This window comes from Sycon ciliatum, chromosome 1 (assembly GCF_964019385.1).
Source record: "Sycon ciliatum chromosome 1, ocSycCili1.1, whole genome shotgun sequence".
NCBI lineage: Eukaryota > Metazoa > Porifera > Calcarea > Leucosolenida > Sycettidae > Sycon > Sycon ciliatum.
Window position 1 is genome coordinate 19,126,292 of NC_088643.1, and position 22,632 is coordinate 19,148,923.

At 51.3% G+C, this 22,632-nt stretch overlaps 1 protein-coding gene across 1 annotated transcript in view; it reads right to left on the reverse strand.

The window, feature by feature from the left end:
- Positions 1 to 22,632, reverse strand: part of LOC135816594 (uncharacterized) — a 230,806-nt gene that overhangs the window by 192,969 nt on the left and 15,205 nt on the right. Inside the window, exons 3-5 of the mRNA XM_065329777.1 lie at positions 19,074 to 19,242; positions 18,659 to 18,762; positions 17,780 to 18,136 (exon numbers count right to left, since the gene is read on the reverse strand). Coding sequence (XP_065185849.1) covers positions 17,780 to 18,136; positions 18,659 to 18,762; positions 19,074 to 19,242 — 630 coding nt within the window. The remainder of the gene's footprint in view (positions 1 to 17,779; positions 18,137 to 18,658; positions 18,763 to 19,073; positions 19,243 to 22,632) is intronic.

The following is a 22,632-nucleotide window of genomic DNA, read 5'->3' on the forward strand; positions in this document are numbered from 1 at the left end:
CCAGACTTCACCGTCTGTACTGCGCGCTCGGCTAAGCCATTACTAGACGGATGATATGGTGAAACGAGAGTGTGACGTATGCCATTAGATGAGCAAAACTCACGAAATTCACTACTTGCAAAAGCAGGGCCATTGTCAGAAACAATATTATAAGGTAAGCCAAGCAGAGCAAAGGTCTGCTCCAGCTTGCGAATTGCGACAGCAGCAGATGAGCCAGAGCAAACATGTGCTTCAATAAATTTACTATGACTATCGACAATAATGAAGAGCATCTTACCAGCGATGGGTCCAGCAAAGTCGACATGGACACGTAACCAAGGCTTACCAGGCCATTCCCATGGGTGGACTTGCTGGCGATGCGGCGACTTGGTGACGGTCTGGCACTGCGTGCAACCACGGACGGTCTGTTCGATTTCTGCATCGAGAGACGGCCACCAGACATAGCTGCGTGCCAGGGCTTTCATTCTAGCGATACCGGGATGACGGCGTGCAACTCGTCCAGCAATGGTGCACGACCCGGTGAAGGAATAACTACCCTGGAACCAATTAGGATACAGTTATTCAAGACAGACAGCTCACTACGACGACGGGAATATGGCTCTAATCCCTCTGGAATGTCTTGGGGCCAGCCCTCAGACACGAACTTGTATACTAATGCCAGGGACGGATCTTTGCTCGTCCAGCGAGCAACCGATGCAGACGTAACCGGTGTAGTGTTCAAGACGGATAGCGATAGTACAGCCTCGGCTGGCTGCGGCGGTTCCGGTACCAGCGCCGGATTGGGGAGGCGACTCAACCCATCAGCGCAACCGTTCTGTTTCCCAGGCTTGTACTCCAGAACAAATTCATAATTGGCTAGTTTGAGTGCCCATCGCTGAATACGACCACTAGACTGAACAGGAATGGGTCTAGCAGGATCAAACAATCCCAGCAGTGGCTTATGATCTGTTTGTAGTGTAAAGTTGCGACCGAAGATGTACTTGTGGAACTTGGAGACGCCAAATACCATTGCCAAGGCCTCACGGTCAAGCTGCGAGTAATTCTTCTCACAAGACGACAGCGTTCTAGATGCAAAGGCTACTGGCCGATCAGACCCATCTGGCAGAACATGCGACAGAACTGCGCCAACACCATACGGGGAAGCGTCACAGGACACGACAATAGGTAAACTAGGATCATAATGAATACGTATCGGCTCAGAAAGCAGCAGAGACTTGCCTGTATCAAACGCTTTCTGGTGACTATCAGACCAACACCACGACTTTGATGATAACAATTCATACAATGGAGCTAACACTGAGCTTAGATTCTCGATGAACTTGCGGTAATAGTTTATGAGTCCCAGAAAGCTTCTCAGTTCAGGGACATTCTTGGGCTGTGGGGCCTTCACAAGGTCATCCACTTTCTCAGCCGACGGCCTAATGCCGACTGAATCAATAACATGGCCCAGGAACTCAATAGACTGCTGAGCCACGAGACACTTCTCACGATTCAACCTGAGACCCGCGGACGCTAGACGATCCAGGACCAGCCTCAGATTCTCATCATGCTCCGCACGAGTCTTTCCAGAAACAACAATGTCGTCGAGATACACTACGACAAAGGACAGACCTGCTAACAATTGTTCCATCGTGCGCTGAAATATTGCCGGGGCCGCCGACACGCCAAAGGGTAGGCGGTTGTAGACGAACAATCCTTTGGAGGTGTTGATTGTCGTCAGCAGCTTAGACTCGTCGTCGAGCAACAGTTGTTGATAAGCATGTTTCAGGTCAAGCTTGGAGAAGAATGCGCCTTGCGATAACTTCTGATACAAGTCGTCGATGTTGGGCAAGGGGTACTTGTCTACTCTTGCCGACTGGTTGATAGTACATTTATAATCGCCACAGATTCGTATGCTACCGTTCCGCTTGAGAACGGGTACGATTGGAGCTGCCCACTCCGAATACTGGACAGGACTAATGATGCCAGCTTCCTCCAGTCGACTCAGCTCTTTTTCCACTGCTGCTTGTAACGCATAAGGAACAGAGCGTGCCTTCAGGAACCGGGGTCTGGCGCTGTCTGCCACGGACAATTTGACTTTTCCATGTTTCCAGGTGCCCATGCTACGTTGGAAGAGCTGCGGGAACTCTGACAATATCGAGTGCTCGCGTGACACGTTGAACACGAAGTTCCAATTCAACCTCAGCAGTTGCAACGCGTCTCGACCCAGGAGATTTGGTCCGTTTCCTTGGACAACGACGATCGACAATTCTGCTGATTTACGAGAAGCATGGGTCGCAGAAGCACTAAAGCGACCGACGACATTCAGAATTCCGCCGGAGTAAGTACGCAGCTTCGGCAGATCACTTGTGTCGAGCGACAAATTGACCTTGGATGCCAGCCGATGAAATTCGTTTTCAGACATCACCGTCACGGCTGCACCCGTGTCGATTTCAAACACGACTGGCTGTTTACATAACTGGAGGGTACAACAGTACGGGTCCACGCGGTCCTTGTCACTCTGCGTGCGGTACAACGAATAGTACTCATCCAGGCCGCTGCTGTACGGACTTGCAGTTGTAGGACCGGATGCAACACTCGCACCAGTACCAGCACTTGCACTATGACTTGGAGCAGGAGCAGGGTTGACTGGCGACGTTCCATGTACTTCTTGAGACTGGCCAACCATGTGTACACTGCCACCAGTGCTGGACTGCTGTGAACGGCAAACTTTGGCGAAGTGGTTTGGCTTCCTACACTTCCGGCACGACTTGCCCCAAGCTGGGCATGACTCACGCTTCTCGTGCCACTGGTCTCCACATCCACCGCATTTACGTGACTGGCCAGGCGATGACTGCACAAATCCACCCCGTCCAACTTGCCTGTGACTCTGGTCTCGGTGGTGCACGGCATTGACAAGCATACTACTACTCCCGGTATAACCGGTACCAGACGAAGTAGAAGTGGTTGAGGACATTCCTTCCGACTGGGACTGGGCGTCCTCCTAAATTCTGCACATTTCTAACGCTCGTGGCAGAGTCAGGGTTGGTTCTGACAGGAGCTTCTTCTTCAGCTCACTGCTGTCGACTGTGGCTACGATCTGGTCACGTATAGCTTCCGCAGTTTGTCCTTCATTCTCGAAAGAACAAAGCCGAGCTTGCTGCCGAAGCTTGGTGCAGTACTGCACTGTGGACTCTCCCTGCCGGCGAGTGAGTTGACGGAAGACGTGCCTCTCATACGTAGGGTTTGCAGGAGCACCGAAATGAGCTTGCAAGGTACGCTTGCACTTGAGGAACTCATTGTCATTCTGTGTTCTCTGATCTGGTGGAAGGCTGTCATCTGGGTCGGATAGGTCCTCGAATAAATCCTGAACTTCTAGACCCGCGAAGTGCAAGAGCAGTGCTTTTGAACGCTTCTTGTTCGTAATGTCCTTTCCCGTCAAATAATAGTCAAAGGCTCGAACCCATTTTGTCCACCTCAGAGCCACTTGAGATGGGGGTCCGGACGTGTCGAATGGTGGAAGACGGTCACGATCTCCCTCCATCGCGCAGGACGTTGTCTTCGTCGCCAAATTGTTACATGCAACCCAGGCACTACACAAGACCAAGACAAACTTGTCAGATAGGGAAAAACTCAAGACTTGTATATCACTCGTTCAGAGCAAGACAAGACAACAAAACAACAGGCATGCGCATATGCATGCAGGAAACGTAAGTAATAAGATAACAACTTATGACGCGTTTGTACAACGCTTGCTCAGATATCACACAGCGGTGATCACTTGTCACTCCAAACGACAAGCTTCTCCTTGCGCCACCAATAATTTTTTGTGCGACTGTTGATGCAAAAGTGACTGAAGTCCTGAGCGCAGTTTTTGAATTTTATTGCAAGATGCACGGTGAAATTGCGTGCTCTGTGACGTAGGATGACGCTTCCTGGATCACGACACGCGGCCGGCCATCGATCGCGAACGTGACTGGAACGCTACACTGAACAGACCATGAAGGCAGAGCTAAGATGAGCTGTATTTCCTGCTTGATCTACTGAGAACCCTCACAAACTGTCCTAGGAGTGTTGCAATGGCAGCAAGCCGTTGAAATATGCCCCCCGTACAGCATAGAGAGTTATTCATCTTTCACACTTACCTCCTGCAATCCCGAACATAGTCCAACGGTAAAAGTTCCTTGTTTTCATGTCGATGCTCGACAAAAGCTGCTAGCTCGTTCGCTTTGTGTTCACTGCCACGCGAGCAGCACTGGCTGCACGAACTTGTCGCGTGGACTGCATGAGAGATTTCTTACGTCATAAAGAATGTGATTTCATCATCATTTCACTGGTTTTCGACCTACATGGTCAGGGAAAGTCCCGGTTCGTAGGCCTACAACACGGTCAGCGTGTTCTTGAGCGCAGTAACAACACAAGTGTGATCATTTCCAGACCAACGGGCGTTCAAGGCGAGTAACAAGCGCACTTGACGAAGGTGACTCTGAAATCTCGTGAGCAGTGATCCACGCGACTTGGCATTCTTGCGTCACAAGGCACGTGATTTCACCGTGCCTCTTGTAGTAAAATTCAAGAATTGCGCTCATGCCTTCAGTCACTTTTACATCAACAGTCGCACAAAAAATTATTGGTGGCGCAAGGAGAAGCTTGTCGTTTGGAGTGACAAGTGATGTTTAGAAGAGTATCTCTTTGTCGTTGTTACTATAATCGAGTGGCACATTCGCACTACAATTCTACGAGTGCTAGTTTGAAATTACGTTACGAATTGTTACGTTGTACAGCAGGTACGAAACAATTAATATTTACATACTCACCGGTTTTCGTTTCGGAGTCCCGCGCTGTGACTCAGCTAATTTCTATTTCGTTTGCCTTGTATTGTCTGACTAGGGGCGCTGTCACCCCGTCGGGTGCAAGCACCCTTGGACAGAAGCACTTCACTTCACGACAAGTGTTCATTTTCGTTTTCCTCTTCTGCTTCTGTTGCACAGTTTGAACTTTGAAGGTGTGCCTTTTTCGTACTCTGCTCTCGATCGAACCATGCGCGGGTCGATCTCCATAATTTTATCTTCCGTTGCCATGACTGGCATTAGTACGCGTTCTGTACTCACTCGCTGCTTGGCACGCTTGCAGCGCGTCTTTTTTCTGTTGCAACCCAGTGCCTGCGTGCACGGTACGGGATTTGCGATGCCACATCAGCGTTGGTGTGTCGTTGTGCTTTGTTGTTGTTTTGTTCTTTGCTGAGTGTGGTCGTTAAAACTGAGCAAGAACGGGTCGTTGACAAGGCGTGGTTTCGATGTGCATGCCCTCCTGTCAACTCCAAACTATTGGTAATCGAGTGGCACATTCGCACTACAATTCTACGAGTGCTAGTTTGAAATTACGTTACGAATTGTTACGTTGTACAGCAGGTACGAAACAATTAATATTTACATACTCACCGGTTTTCGTTTCGGAGTCCCGCGCTGTGACTCAGCTAATTTCTATTTCGTTTGCCTTGTATTGTCTGACTAGGGGCGCTGTCACCCCGTCGGGTGCAAGCACCCTTGGACAGAAGCACTTCACTTCACGACAAGTGTTCATTTTCGTTTTCCTCTTCTGCTTCTGTTGCACAGTTTGAACTTTGAATGTGTGCTTTTTTCGTACTCTGCTCTCGATCGAACCATGCGCGGGTCGATCTCCATAATTTTATCTTCCGTTGCCATGACTGGCATTAGTACGCGTTCTGTACTCACTCGCTGCTTGGCACGCTTGCAGCGCGTCTTTTTTCTGTTGCAACCCAGTGCCTGCGTGCACGGTACGGGATTTGCGATGCCACATCAGCGTTGGTGTGTCGTTGTGCTTTGTTGTTGTTTTGTTCTTTGCTGAGTGTGGTCGTTAAAACTGAGCAAGAACGGGTCGTTGACAAGGCGTGGTTTCGATGTGCATGCCCTCCTGTCAACTCCAAACTATTGGTAGCAGAGGATGGTTTTCACGGAGCCATCATGGAGGTAAAACTAGAAGACCTCGCACGGAAAAAGCGAGAGCTAAAAACGGATTTCACAAATACGAGGAGAAATTTGACAGTGGAGTCAACGAATGAGGTGCCGAACCAGGATGACGTAAAGGCATGGAGAAGCCACTTGACGACAGTGTATGACGAGACCAAGAAGGTCATCATGGAGTACATGGAAGCGGTGGTGGACACTGACTCTAGGAGACATGCTGGTCTCCAGAAGCAGTACAAGCAGCTGGAAGGCCAGTATTCCGATGCCATGGAATTGGCCAGGAGTGTGCTCATCAGGAGCAGCAGAGCGAGCCTGGCAGCGTCGACCAGGCAGACTCCCAGTCTCAAGCCATCGCCACTGAGAGGGGCAACGCCTTTACTGGCGTCAGTACGAGAGGAAAGCAGAGAAATTCTAGATCTGCGTGCGGCGCTCCAAGATGCACCGTTTCTTGGTCGCCAGGACGATGCGCGGGTCATGTTGCCCAGGGCTGCAGACTATGGAGAACGGGTGAAAGTAGAGCCGGACAGTCGTGTTGTAATGTTCAGTGGTCAGCGTGTGGGGGAACCTACCGAACCCTTCCCGACCGTTGCCATGGCAACCACGTCAGCACACGCGCCACCGCAAACGGATATGATCAACAGCAATGCATGCACCGCTTTATCTGCAGCAGCCGCAGAGTACCAGCCACGTAATTCAGTGTTGCCAGCGTCATTTGCAACTATGACCACGGGCAGCAACGCTCCTGCTATAAATCAGGAACAAGGCTCTGCCTTCCTGATCCACGATCCTGCTGATCAAACACCTAGTATGATGTATGCAACGTATGGCAACAATAGTGCTAGGCCGCAGCAGGCATACATGTACCAACAACAACAACAGCAACCGCAGTGGAGTGCGAGCAATAGTGCAGTCGTGTACAACTCACCTGTGTCTACTGGACCGTCGCACACCATCTCTGCTGGAGCGTCACAGTACGGTGCGAGACCCAGCACTGGCATGCAAGCACCCCGGACCGCAGTATTTGCCCCAGTTCCGACATATGTCGGAGGCACCGCAGCTCGACCTGCGCCACGGACTGCTCCAGCGGCAGCTGCACAGATCAACATCGCCAGCAAGTTGAAGCGGATCGAAATTGCCGTGTTCACCGGAGAGAAGCGAAAATACGAGCGCTGGAAATCCGCTTTCAGCGTTTGTGTGGACCAGCAGCCGCTCTCCGCTGAATTCAAGCTGCTGCAGCTCCGACAGTACGTGGCGGGTGAGGCACTGGATGCCATCGAGAGTCTCGGCTACTCGGCAGCAGCATACGATGCTGCTCTGCGGCGGCTGGAGCGACGCTTCGGTGGGAGTCGCCGGCGCCTTGCGGTTAGGATGGAAGAGCTGGAACGATCTCCACCTATTCGAGCTGGTAGAGCCCAGGACCTGGAGCGCTTTACCGATGTGCTTGACATGGCAGTGGTGACGTGAAAGGATGCCGGTATGCACACCGAGCTAGGTACCGGCATTCTCTACCAGCGGATCCAGCAGAAGCTGCCGGTGAACTTGTTGGCCCAGTATCGCCGCTGGATAGTACACCACCAAAAGGACGAATCGGTCGAGGTGCTGCTGGAGTGGCTGAATGCCGAGGCAGAAGTTCTTGCTGCCGCCACGGAAACTATCGAAGGCATCAGCCAGCAGCATCACGTCAGAAGCCAATTGTCAACCAGCGGGACAAGTCGAAATCAGCCGACTCGGACGCCAACTGCTCACGACGCTGTGCAACCGCGCACGACCACGTTCGTGACAGCTACAAACACCGCTGGCAACGTGCCGACCGCAAGGTCCACATGCCAATGCTGCAATGGTGGCGAGCACCCGATCTGGCGCTGCCCAGAGTTTGAGAAACAAACTGTAAACCAGCGCTGGGCAGCAGCGAAGCGAAGCAAGTCATGCTATAGATGCCTTGCGACTGGGCATAGCGGCAAGGACTGCCCACGGGACCGGCAGTGCGGTATCAACGGGTGCACGCAGCATCACCATCGCCTGCTGCACAGTGAGCCCCGTCAACCGCCTCCAGCGTCGTCAACCCACGCCTCCGGAGAGACTGGAGCCATGCAGCCGGAGAACTTCAGTGCTGTCTCCCTCGGAAACAGCACGAAGGGAGAGGAGAATAGAGTACGGACGGTGACGTCGATTCGGACAGTTCCCGTTCAGCTATCCAACGGCAAGCGGTCGCTAACTGTTAACGCGCTGCTGGACGACGCCAGCACGCGCTCGTACATAGCGAGCAATGTTACGGCAGAACTCGGCCTGGTTGGATCAGGCATGTCGCTGACCATCAGCAAGCTGAATGGACAGCAAGAGACCATTCACACTGTCCCAGTATCGTGCACTCTGCGAAGTGTTGACGGAGCCACGTCGACGACTCTCCATGCGTGCACAATCGAGCAGCCAACAGGCAACATGGAAGTTGTAGACTGGCACCACCTGGGAAAGCAGTACGCACATCTAGCCAACGTTGAGTTTCCGCCGCTACCGTCGAAACGCCACATTGACGTGCTTATCGGTGCCGACTATCCGGAGCTTCACATGGCGTATGAAGAGCGCTCGGGTAACAGCCATGAGCCCGTGGCGCGTCGGACGGCATTAGGTTGGACCTGCATCGGCCAAGTCAACCAACCAACGGACGAGTCCATCGAGCTGACTGCGGTGACCGTCGACCAAAGCCACAGCGAGCTGAATCGTCTAGAGCCAAGTCGCTACTCGGATTGGGCACGATTGTGCCGTATTCATGCTTGGTGTGTGCGATTCGCTACGAATTGCTCAGTACCACCCGAACAGCGAGAGTTTGATGAATTATCGCCACAAGCGATCCGAGACTCTGAGGAGTTTTACATCAAGCGAGCGCAGCAACAGTCGCTACCAGAGTATGCTGCAGTTAAGGCAGGCAAGCCGATCCCTGCAACCAGCAAGCTAGTCTCGCTCAAGCCAATGATTGACGACGCTGGCCTTCTACGAGTCGGAGGTCGACTACAGCATGCAGACTTCTTGACTGCAGAACGACGCAATCCGATCGTCCTACCACGAGGGGATCATGTGACACAGCTGATTGTCATGGCATGTCACGAACGAGGATATCACGCGTTCGGTGTCAGCCATACGCTAGCCGAACTCTCGTCGCGCTACTGGATCGTCGCTGGCCGCGAAGAGGTGCGAGCTTGGGAAGCCAAGTGTGCGAGGTGCGCCCGGAACCGTACGAAGCCGGCAATGCAGGTGATGGCGCCACTACCTAAGGTCCGAGTCAGCCTGCCGCTACGCGCATTCGGCCAAGTCTCTGTAGACTACGCTGGACCGTTAATGACGAAGCAGGGTCGCGGCAAGACACAACACAAGCGGTACCTGTGCTTGTTCACCTGCTTGCAGACGAGAGCAGTGCATCTCGAGCTGTCATACGCGTTGACAACGGACTCGTTCCTGCAGGCGTACGTACGCTTCACCAATCGACGGGGAGTACCGATCGACGTCATCTCCGACAATGGCACGAATTTCGTCGGCGCCACCAATGAGCTTGCTCAGCTAGTCAAGCAGCTTGATGCAGAGGCGATTCAGCGGCAGACAGCGGATCAGCAGACTAGCTGGCATTTCAACCCTCCAGCAGCACCACATTTCGGCGGAGTGCATGAGGCGTTAGTAAAATCGGCAAAGCATGCTATCTCGGCGATTCTGAAGAACGCGGAGGTCACAGACGAGGAGCTATTGTCTGCTATCGTCGGCGCGGAGGCGCTCATGAACTCACGGCCACTGTCCTACGTGTCGGCAGATGGTCGTGACCCAACTCCGCTAACGCCCAATCATTTCATGTATGGCCAAATCGGTACTCGGTTCGCACCTGCAGGAGTGGACGAGAGCGAGTTCAACCCTCGGCAACGCTGGCGTGTAGTGCAAGAACTCGTGCTGCACTTTTGGAGGAGATGGATGCAGGAAGTCGTGCCAGAGCTGAACCGGCGACTCAAGTGGAGGACGGCCGAGACAGACCTCAAGGTCGACGACATCGTTCTAGTGACATCCCAAGACAACCCACGGGGCACTTGGCCAATGGGTCGCGTCACCGAAGTGCACCCTGGTCCAGACGGACACGTGCGAGTTGTGAAGGTCAAGGTGGGCGACAAGACCTACACCCGCCCAATCGTGCGTCTTTGTAAGCTGTTCTGTGAGTAGCTCCTTGTTTGCCTATTTCAGAACAATAATCAATTTCGAATTTTTTGGTCACTGTGAATTTCGGCACAGTGAGAAGGGAGAGAAATGTTTAGAAGAGTATCTCTTTGTCGTTGTTACTATAATCGAGTGGCACATTCGTACTACAATTCTACGAGTGCTAGTTTGAAATTACGTTACGAATTGTTACGTTGTACAGCAGGTACGAAACAATTAATATTTACATACTCACCGGTTTTCGTTTCGGAGTCCCGCGCTGTGACTCAGCTAATTTCTATTTCGTTTGCCTTGTATTGTCTGACTAGGGGCGCTGTCACCCCGTCGGGTGCAAGCACCCTTGGACAGAAGCACTTCACTTCACGACAAGTGTTCATTTTCGTTTTCCTCTTCTGCTTCTGTTGCACAGTTTGAACTTTGAATGTGTGCTTTTTTCGTACTCTGCTCTCGATCGAACCATGCGCGGGTCGATCTCCATAATTTTATCTTCCGTTGCCATGACTGGCATTAGTACGCGTTCTGTACTCACTCGCTGCTTGGCACGCTTGCAGCGCGTCTTTTTTCTGTTGCAACCCAGTGCCTGCGTGCACGGTACGGGATTTGCGATGCCACATCAGCGTTGGTGTGTCGTTGTGCTTTGTTGTTGTTTTGTTCTTTGCTGAGTGTGGTCGTTAAAACTGAGCAAGAACGGGTCGTTGACAAGGCGTGGTTTCGATGTGCATGCCCTCCTGTCAACTCCAAACTAAGTGATCACCGCTGCTTTTCCTTGTCAGAGCCAACAATACACTTTGTTCTGCGGCCTTGGGAGTAGTGTTGGAGTAGAAATTGCTGAGGAGACGTCGCGGAGGGGCGAGCTTTCCTGCGCAGGTATGACTTTGGCCGTATTTCAGCATGGTCGAGTGGAAAATTTCAAAAAAGTTTATTTCAAGAAAACCCCAAAAGGAAGATGGGGGACATGTCCTCAGCGCTAGAAGAGGTGTTCTACTATCTGCCGGTGTATAGTTCTGGCCAATTGAGGACGTAGCTGGCTGTTTTGCCAGCGCTTGTAAATTGGCTATTTTCAAGACGATCATTTGTGGCGTCAGGGGGTGATGGACCTCGTCTTCTGGGATCCTGGCGTGGCTAAGCGGTACTGCTCCAGGAACTCTTCTAAGGTGAGGCAATGTTGGCTGGATGGAGTTTTGTTCATAGCTTGTTCGTATACGTTGTGGCGTGACTCGTTTCTAGACCCATAAATAATGTGATATTTCGGCCATTTCTGAGGGGTATCCAAATTTCAAGGTTCCCTTCAGAAACTTTTTCAAGGGCTTTGCACAATCGATCCACACCCCAAAGGGAACCTACCTGCAAATTTTGAGCGAAATCGGAGAGATCCACTTGCACATGTAGTGGAATGATGGCAAAGCCCCTGTGACCCAACCCAAGCGGCCACACAACCAAGACGTTTTATTTAGCTTACATTTGTCTACAAGGAAAAAAGAGAACTGAAAAAAAGCCATGATCTCGGAACTACTCGTAGTAGTAGTAGTACTGCTTGACCTAAACCGGAACTAAATCGTACCCGCACGGTACGCAGCGCAGACTGCACGTACAGCAGAACATAACCATGATAACGTGACGCAGCTTGGAAAGCCAGCTAGCTAGCTATGTATGAAACAACGGACCGCAAGCATGACAGCGGGAAATGCAAAGGGCCAGTCGGCAACAATACACAATGACGATTTATGCTATTGGGTATCATTCATGGCTAGACCTAACACTGTATGCACGTGACATGTCGCCAAGTTATTGTTCTAACCAGAGGAGTAATTGTCACCTTCAGCAGCATGGATCTAAGAGTAAGACTAAGACTGTATTCATCATCACACCTCCACCAGGTGACAAGTCTCTTTACGAGCAAGGACCGGAATACACTCGAAACGCTGTGAAAGGAAAAACCTATAGCATTTAGGAAACAACCTAGAATAATAGAACCACAGAACAAATGAACTACTGCACACCATCAGCTCCACACTCACGGAGCATACCTCCTTGGGGCTCTCAATGTATCTCGATTCCGGAGGCTTCGTCCAACTGGCTGATCATCTTCAGCAATCGGCAGGTCAAAGGCAATGGGCAGTTCGCCATTGCTGCTAGAACTGGCCTCCACCTGGTCGACTTCCGTTGACTCTGACTCAGCCTCGCCTGGATCCATCTTCAACAGATCAACATTCACGATCTTCGTGCCACCGCGACCGTGCGCAACGACGACCGTTGAGGATGCCACCACTGCCTCGACCACCCAACCACGCTCGTAGGGAGGCTGGCGCTTCTGCCGTCGGTCCTGGCGTCGCAACAGTACTGGATCTCCGGGCTGATAGGGACAGGCGACGCGAGATCTCGATTCATCGATGGAGTCAGCTTGCGATAACTGGCCGTCTAAATAATCCCACACCCGGGCCGTCTGCATCTTCAGCTTGTCCACCCAAGCGCTCTCAGATAGCTCGCTGCCGGACCTCTCCACCACCAGGCGCTTCGGCTTCCAGCCATACATCGCCTCGGCCGGGCTGATTCGAGTGACACTATGCGGGCGTACACGGTACTTGAATAGCAGCAGATCAAGAGCCGCTTTCCAATCATCCTCTTCCTCCAACACCTTCCGAATCAAAGTGAGGAGCGTACGATTGAACCTCTCTACCGTGCCTTGACTCTGCGGGTGACGAACTGCACCATGCTGCACTCGAACTCCAAACGCCGCAAACAAAGCCGACATGATAGCGTTGACAAACTCGGTGCCGTTGTCGCAGCGCACAATCTCTGGTGGGCCCCACCGGGCACAGATGGACAGAAAGGCATCAGCAACACTTCGTGCATCGTGCCGGGGCAACGGAACGACTTCAGTCCATTTGGTAAATGCGTCCACACACACCAGGACGCAGTGGAACCTGCCATCACGACTGCCGCCGAGTTCCATGGTGTCGATGAACACGGTGTTCCACGGACCAGATGGCATGGCAGACCTCGTAGCTGGAACACTCTCGCCACGCTGCGGACTGGCAACAGCACAGGCCTGACACTTGCCAACAAAGTCCTGGCACTTTGCTGCCATTGAGGGAAAGAAGCACCGGCATTGCAGAAACCGCCAGGTTCCCTCCCAACCGGCGTGTCCAGTCTGAAGATGGGCTGCGCGCAACACTCTCTCCTCCAGAGACTCTGGGACTACTGGAACGACTTCTTCTTCACCAGTCGGCACCTTGAAGCTCCTCATCAGGACACCGTCGGCAACACAGAGTTGATTCTGGATCTTCTTGTAGCCAGCAGCGACAACTTCCTGTTCAGCTGTCTTCGCTGCAATCACCGCTGTGATGGCCGCATCACTTTCCTGTTCGCTGGCTATCTCTTGGAGCGACACAGGGCCAAGAGCAGATGGATCGATGCAGGCACCAGACACGCCGACGTCAAACTCGCCGACGCCTGACTGACCTTTCCAGTACTGGACGAGCTTCTCAGGAACTCTAGTCAGCTCGTCTGCCTTGTTGCTGGCAGATGGAACCCACTCCAGATCAACGCTGAGGTCAGCCGCTTTGATCAAGTCATCGATGATTTGGAGTCGCCGGTGAACCACCACCTTGTTCAGCCCACTGACTTTGATTCGCTTCAAGTGGCCGAAAAGCGAGCTCAGCCAGCCATGAACGGTCTTGGAGTCGGTCAAGACCTTCACCTTGCGCACATTCCACTCAACCGCCAAACTCAGGCCCTTGATGACCGCCTCGAGCTCTGATAGGTTGATGTGGCGAGTGTCGTTCTTCAGTCTCAGCCAGCATTGGTCCTCTACCACTCGGCCGTCGACTTCCAGGGCCACGCCATAGGCGATACTCGAGGCATCACACCAGATCTTCCAGGAGTGTTCCTCGCCGCTTGGAACGCTCCAAGCACCATGAACTGGGTCTTCCTTCAGCACCCGAGCCATGACGTCACGACACAACACCTGCAACTCTTCTGGAACCGGCTCATCCCATGCATCAGTCAGACAGGCCAAACGACGGAGCCAGCTTGACATCGGCCGCAGCCAGCGACACACAGGATAATGCGCCGTCAGGGCGCCACACCAGCGAAAGATGCTACGCTTCGTCAGCACAGCAGGAATATCAATGGATGTCGGGTCACGACGATCCCATCGCAGCTGGTCTCCCTCAGCATCAATCTTCAGGCCAAGCACGCACGCCTCCTCAAGCTTCACAGGCGGCTTCGTTGGTAGACCATACCGTTGCAGAGAGGCAGCCAGCTCCTTGGTCTGATGGCGTGGTGTCAGGATGTCATCCACATAGTTGTCAGTTGCCGGAAAGTCCTTCGTAACCCACCGGACAATAGCATCCATGACTTTTGGTGCGATTGAAAGGCCGAACCCCATGCGCTGCATGACAAACTTCTGACCTTTCCAAGCCACCACCTGAAACCGCTGCAAGGCAGGCTGTACACGCACGTTCAGGAAGGCCTTCCGAATATCCAGGATATCCATAGCATCGCCGCACTGGCGCCATTTCCGAAGCTTCTCTTCACATGCTGGTGCATCCAGGCCCGGATGAGACACAATGAGACTGTTCAGCGCGCGATAATCCAGACAGGGGCGGACCGGAGTGGACACTTTGTGCTCTTGACACACTGCCAGCAGAGGCAAAACACCGCCAATCTCGCCGTGCGAGCCTTCGTCATAAGGAACTAGCCATCCTTGATCAATCCAATTTTGGACCTCGGTGACGAACTTCACCTCCTGATCATCCGATAATCCTTGGCGGGAATACTCGCCGATGCCTGTACCGATAGGTGAACTTGGAGCAGCTCCGTCGCACCATTTCCAAGTGACTTCCCAGAAGCCTTTCTCGGGGTCGAACATCACTTCACAGTCACTCATCTCCAACGTGACCTTGTCTCCATCCTGTCGGACCTGAACGTGGCGTGGCAAGTGCTCTTCATTGCTGATCTTACTCTCGACTGCAGCCACGACTGGCCTCGTTCCGAACACAGCACCAGTTAGCTGGCCGTCACTCTCTGAATACTCCAGAGCAACACCACCGGCCGATGAGATCACATCAAGACCAATCAGCATGTCAGAGCGAACCACGTCCAGAGAATCAACTACCAGAAACTTGGCCTTGATTTTCGGCAGGTACACATTGTTGTCATCACGGGAGACAGTCAGCTCCACAGTGCCAGTGATATCGAGTGAGTTGCCGTTAATAGCCGTGATCATGTCCTCACCCGACGGCTTGCAGACAGGCACAGACAGTGTACGCACCGCAGCAGAAGACACTAGGGAGCGACTCGAGCAAGAGTCAATGGCTGCCTTCAGCCTGGTCCGCTCTCCATTGACCGACACGAAGACTTTCGGCAGGCCACCACGACGCCTGGCAACGAGGGCAAGACATGCATCATCTTCGCACTCTGCAGCAGCGACATCTGGTGATACTGCAAATGCATTGGCACCTGCACCAGGAGTCCTGCCACTCACTTGTCCTTCGGATTTGGCCTCAGGACAGTGCCTCTTGATGTGACCAAATCGCTTACATCTGAAACACTGCACCTTCTTCTTCTTGGGGCAGTCCCTCCTCAGGTGGCCAGTTTCTCCGCACAGGTAGCATACTCTGCTGTCTCCTGGCTCAGGTCCTACGGCAGACGCGCTGACACCAGGCTCATCCGCCACTGCAAGGAGAGCACGTGCTTGCTTCGTCAGCTGTGTCATCGTGGGATCCCCACTAGCCGCCGCACTGAGGCGCAGCTGATTTGCAAATCGACGAGGCAGACCTGACAAGAACTGCTCGACGAGCACCGGGTCTTTTCCATCTGCTGCTTCCTTGTGGCCACTACGCGTCAACAAAAGGCGCAAGTCAGATGCATAAACATCAACAGTTTCATCTTCCCGCTTCCGACGTCGCACAAACTGGGAGTACGCCTCCCTCGACGAGCAGGCGAACGACTCCTCAAGCCGTGCCTTCACCTTATCCTCGTCCTCCTGATCCGCAGTAGCCATTTGTCTCCACACCGTAAAGGCATCGCCAGATAGATACAGAGGCACATGCGCCATTCGCTCCTTGCATCCTTAGTTCCTCCCCGCAGTCCCGGGTTTCGGCACCAGAAACTGTAGTGGAATGATGGCAAAGCCCCTGTGACCCAACCCAAGCGGCCACACAACCAAGACGTTTTATTTAGCTTACATTTGTCTACAAGGAAAAAAGAGAACTGAAAAAAAGCCATGATCTCGGAACTACTCGTAGTAGTAGTAGTACTGCTTGACCTAAACCGGAACTAAATCGTACCCGCACGGTACGCAGCGCAGACTGCACGTACAGCAGAACATAACCATGATAACGTGACGCAGCTTGGAAAGCCAGCTAGCTAGCTATGTATGAAACAACGGACCGCAAGCATGACAGCGGGAAATGCAAAGGGCCAGTCGGCAACAATACACAATGACGATTTATGCTATTGGGTATCATTCATGGCTAGACCTAACACTGTATGCACGTGACATGTCGCCAAGTTATTGTTCTAACCAGAGGAGTAATTGTCACCTTCAGCAGCATGGATCTAAGAGTAAGACTAAGACTGTATTCATCATCACACACATACTTTGGTATTCTCAGACATGCTCTCTTAAAAGACATTGGGACATATGCATCAATTTCCCGCCGTTAGGTTTTGCGGGGCAAGTCCACTACAGCCGTACACACTGTGATACCAACTCTGCATAAAAGGTCATGAACTTTGTGAGGTCATACACATAAACGTACTAGAATAGGTTGTACCTGACAATAACGGGGCAGCTTGCCCCGCAAAAAGGTGACGGCCATCTTCGATGCACACCTCCCGTTGTCATGATAACAGTCATGCAGCAACCGGGCATATGCCTGCACTCTAATGACAATCACGCATCAGCCGTGTAGCATACTACATCCAGCATCAACCAAGCCATGTGGCTCAGCATCACCCAAACCATATGACCCAGCCTCAAGGCCCATGACTGAAGCCATAATGAGCCGAAGGATCTGAAATGTCCTTGCAACATGGGAAACGCCTGTACAGCACCTGGTGAACACAGTACCCGGCAGCACCACCACTACCGCCCCTCATATTTAAAACTGTCAATGCTGCAAGTAAAGGTGGGTGAGTGTTTCTACAGTGAAAGTGCACAGGTTGTCTTAGTAATCAGTACCCTGAATTGTGAAGGAATGCTGGAGTAAGCATTTTAAGTTAAGTTGCCAAATATCAAAGTCTGACGTGCCGCCTATTCTCTGAATGTCAACAAAAATGCGAACTTTGGCCCCGGAACGTAGTTGAGTAAAATGTGGGGGAGCAGGAGGGATTTGCACACACAAGCCCGGACACAGATGCACACACACACGTGCGCACGCGCAAACACCCACATACATGTACAGACACAGCCAGACACACACACACATATATTATACACAGACACAGCCATACACATACACAGACACAGCCACACACACGCACGCATGCTCGCGCGCGCGCGCGCGCACACACACACACACACATACACACACACACACACACACACACACACAAACAAAGAGACACATACAGACTCTACCCAGAAGTAGAATCTTGATTGAACAACAGATACTTACAGTAGTTTGTGGCGACCAGCAAAACATCTGAATAGTCACTGTAAGTGGTTTCCACGGTAACATTAAGGTCAGATTGGCAGCGCATCCTAAACTCATATACACTCTGAAGAGAAAGCTGGGTGTCCAGAGTGACGGAGGTGATGTTTCCGCGCTGCACTGCATCCGAGCGCACATGCGCGATGGCCAAAAAGGCACCCATATTGTACGGCCTGTACACAAATGATATCCATGGAAGGATAGCAGCATCCGCCGGAGTTATCTCCGGAATGATTGCTGTGAAGTTAACACCATTCGATGTGCTCCTCTCCGGCACAATTGAATTAACGCCTTTCGGCCACAGCGGAAACGGAAATGATCCTGTATAGGATATGACACAGAGCAGAACAAGGAGCGGAAATTACAGGCACCTTCTTGTTCGCAAGGTGGCCTGCACTCGTGTATGTTCCGTCCGAAAATTTCCTGCTATACAGTATATGAACACTGAAACCAACACAGGTGGCAGGTACAACATTACACATTCAAACAGCCGAGCCTGTTGGCAACAGTCCCAACACTCTCTGGCACGCACGCACGTACGCACACACGCGCACACACACACACATGCATACACACACACACACACACACACACACACACACACACACACACACACACACACACATGCATACACACACACACACACACACACACACACACACACACACACACACACACATGCACACACGCATACACACACATGCATACACACACACACACACACACACACACACACACACACACACACACACACACACACACACACACACACACACACACACACATGCACCCAGGCAACTACACACACTTATACACATTTATGCACACTTGCACAGAGCTTGCCTGGTATGTAGTGAGTTGCTGTGTTGAAAGCGACTGTCCTGACAAGGCCCGAATTGCTGTTGGCATCAATTCTTGTTGTAAAAAAAAGGTGGTACTGTGGATCCCTGATATAAGGAACACCATTGTGCAGGAGAATTAGTTCTTTATATCCAAAGCTCTTTATAACCGAAATGCACTTTAATACACCATACAAGTATGGCATAATGATTCGAATGTGGCCCATGACAGTATGATTGCACATAATTTACATGTGCCCCTACAAGACATGGTTCGATACAAACGAAAACTGTTTGCTATAAAGGGTCAATTTCGTACGGGTTCAAACAGTGACATGGACACTGGTTCGTTACATCACGAAATTCGCTATACGCGAGTTCGTTATAGGTGGAGTTGACTGTATAAGTAATTTGCCTACCTGAAAGCAAAGGTATTAGTGCGGGGGAAAAAACGACTGGGCTGACCACTTGCTGTAATCGTAGAACGCGATTGACCAAGTTGGGGCCTGTCCGCATAAGATCTCGTTGTAAAAGTAAGAGGAAAAGCGATGTCATCAAAGTATGGCGGAAGTGTATTCACCAAGGATACTGCAAGAGGAGACACAGAGAGCCACACAGAAGAAGACATTGAAATCGTTCAAGAAAGAAACACTGGCAGTTTACCATCTTTGGAGTGTTGAAACATGGAGTTGAACACTGTACCCGGCGGCTGTCAGTTGGTAGTGGCCGTACACGGAATGTTCAGCACACCAGTAGTAGCATGCAGTTCGCCACCGAGGTATGCACTACAGGGCATTTGGTACACCAGTACGTGTGTAGCACCATGCCGGCGGCATGCTACAGTTGTATGTACGGCACGTGGTGCTACACACATAGTACTACTGTCATGACCCGAACCGGACTCGTCGTGAAAGCGACCACACATGGAGTTCAGCAGCCAAAAGCTGGGCTCCGAAATATTCTAGAGTTCTGTAAGAACCATGATTAGTCCTGGGAAGGATTCGGCACTTTCGTTAGTTGAGCAAACATGGGTTAAAACTCGTGGCCTAGAGCCGCAAAATGTTGTCGTACGTCGGCGACACCTTCAGTACAAGTCGTCAGCATTGTACTCACTACACTGTTGAGCTTGAGAGGACCACGCTTAGTCCTGCAAGGGAGCTGATACCCTTGTTAGGTGAGCAAGAGTGGAGCCTCTTCTCGCGTCATACGACGTAAAGGGTCTGCAGTGCTTCGTGCACTGTGGACTCCGTACCCTTTTGGAAGGAACATGGCATTGGCGCCTGCAGCTATGTTTGGGGGAAGCGCCCATTTGGGTGAACCTAGAAGGACGCAGCTACGCTTCCCGCCTGCTGCAATGCATCCCAGTCCACCGGATCGCGGACCAAGATCATGCCAGCATTTGGAAATCAGTAATATTCACATTTATTTGGGTGAGCGGACTCCCCGTATTGATCTTTGTACTATATTCTAGTTTGGCTTATTACACCACTGGGGGGGGGGGGGGGGGGCATGGTGGAATAATCCTTACGCATTCTTGCCGCTGTATACTTTTGATCACATAATCTAGCATATATAAGGAGCTGTTTTGCTAACATTCATCCTCGACTCTCGGGGAGCTCACTACTCCTTCGATTCATACTCGATTCTGGGAAGTCACTCCGACTCCCCCCTGCTTGGGTCTTTGACTCTTCACGCTTGATCTTTCGATCTAGTACTGCAATGGTTCAATAAACACTGTTCAAGTGGAATTAGAAACCTGTCGTTCTGTGTGAGCTAGCTAACTTGGATGGCGACTATATTGGTCGTCCACCTGGGTAGCCACTAGACTGATCTAAGCCAGGTCACAAACCCGCCAACACGCGGCCATGACAGTACAATGCTGCGGAATGAAATCCGATCGCAAGGTCAGTAGGAGCTGGGAGCTGTGCAGCCCTAGACCGGCCTGCAACACTGGCATGTTAATTAACTGGTGCTGGGGTGCAAAGTTGACTCATTCGGTCAGATTGCATTGGCCGACACTGTAGTAAATTTACTACCTAGCACTTGCACTCATCCTTCTGCGAATGCGAGTCCCCGGGCTTTTGCTTACCTGTGTGTTTTGTATGAGGAAATATTGAGCGACTCATCGTCCAAGCTTTTATTCTCAAACACCGTATTCACCAAATAACTTAGCAGCGGGGTTCGAGTTGTAGCCGTTACTTGGTCCGCGTCAGCAATATTGTCACTTATCACATGGCACGTGATTGTTGCCCATACTCCAGCGAATCAGCACCTTTCGCGCCGCGGGCAATAATATGCGATATTACCCGCAAAAATATAGTTTATTTGCCCGCAAAAAAAATAGTTTATTTCAGTGATCGCGTGACTCGACTATGACGACTCTGTACTGCGTACTGCACTGACAGTCTGTAGACTGTACGACTCTACGAGTCGCAGTGTAGCATTGAGACGAAGATGGAATTCTTTTTGGAGATGGACGTCCCGGCAATGGACATGGCCTCGGACGTCTGCCGTGCGCCGTGTAGTGCTTGCAGGGATCATTTGTTCAGTTATGTTGGCAGCCTGACCGTCGGTAAGCTTGTGGATAAGATTCAGTTCTGGTCGATGTGGTACTGTGACCACAAACAATTATTTGAAATAACACAAATTCAACTCAGCAGGCGCGTGCTCGGCGATGGGCACGGGGGGCACGTGCACCCCCCAAAAATTTTCAATCTGGGTAATTGCAATTGTAATGTATGCAAATATGCTCTAAAATTCAAGAAAGGTTGCAAACAAATTGCAGAAAATTGCCGGGGGGGGGCTCCCCTCGGCTCCCGTGCACCCCCCTAGTTGGGGGGCCGAGCACGCCCCTGCTCAGCATCGTGTGTTTTCAGATCCACGCAAAGTCACTGCCTGTGTGTGGTCTTCCTGTGCCACGCAAAGCTCTTACCAGGCTCATCTGTCCTCTGCCTTCACCTTTGCTTGAACAACAAACACAACAATTCAGGAATGTTTTGAAATGAAAAATACAGCTAGATGTATCTGGAGCTGAAAAAAAGAAGAAAAATTGTCGTCAGAATTACACACCAGGGAGTCGTCAAATACTTTCAGTACTGTATTTGACAACTCCCTGATACACATGTAAACATGAAGAAACTCTTTGTGGTAGCACTCTTAATTTTTCAACTGAAATTATGATTCTGCTGTGTTTTATTGTGGTTGCCATGTCTATTGCTATGACGATGCCGTGCCGGCACTTTTTTTCTGTCTCCGTCTTTCAGTACCAGTGTATACTCTCTGATGGCCTGTAGCAGACTTTTCGTTAGGGTGTAGGAGAAATATCTTCATTTTTCCTGTTTTGATAATGATAGCACATCAATAATACATTGTGGTCATAATGAGTTGGCATTTGGGCTAGTTTCAACGGCAGCCCAATGGTCTGCTCTGTGGGCCATGTGATAAATTTGTTATCGCATGGTTGCTGCGGGCCTTATGGCATATTAGGGAGGTTTAGTCCCACGTAATCCGTGGGTACTTTACGTGTGTGTGTACCACGTGATACTCAGTGACCCACGTACAGACGTTTTCTGATTCACGACATACCGTGTATGGAGGCTCACCCACGTTCCGCCAGAACGTGGGTGAAAATCAGAATGGAGCGCATTTTGCGAGCTGTGAGGGTGCTCAGCTGAAGAAGTTTCCGAAGCACGAAATCAAAATATTCGATGAGCTTCTTAGGCCCGGGTAGCTTCGTCTTTGACCGGGTTGGGGCCTTTCGCTTCATGCTTTTGTTTGTTCCGTGTGACTAAACACAACATTGCAACGTGGATGCCCTTCACCCACTTTACGTGTATCACCCACGTACGCGTTTCCGTTACGTGGGAACTAAACCTCCCTATTATTGCCCCTCGAGGTTAGCCCTCGGGGCAATAATATGCCATAACTTGGCATAAGGCCCTCGCAACCATGCCATAACATATACCGTAAAGTACCGCC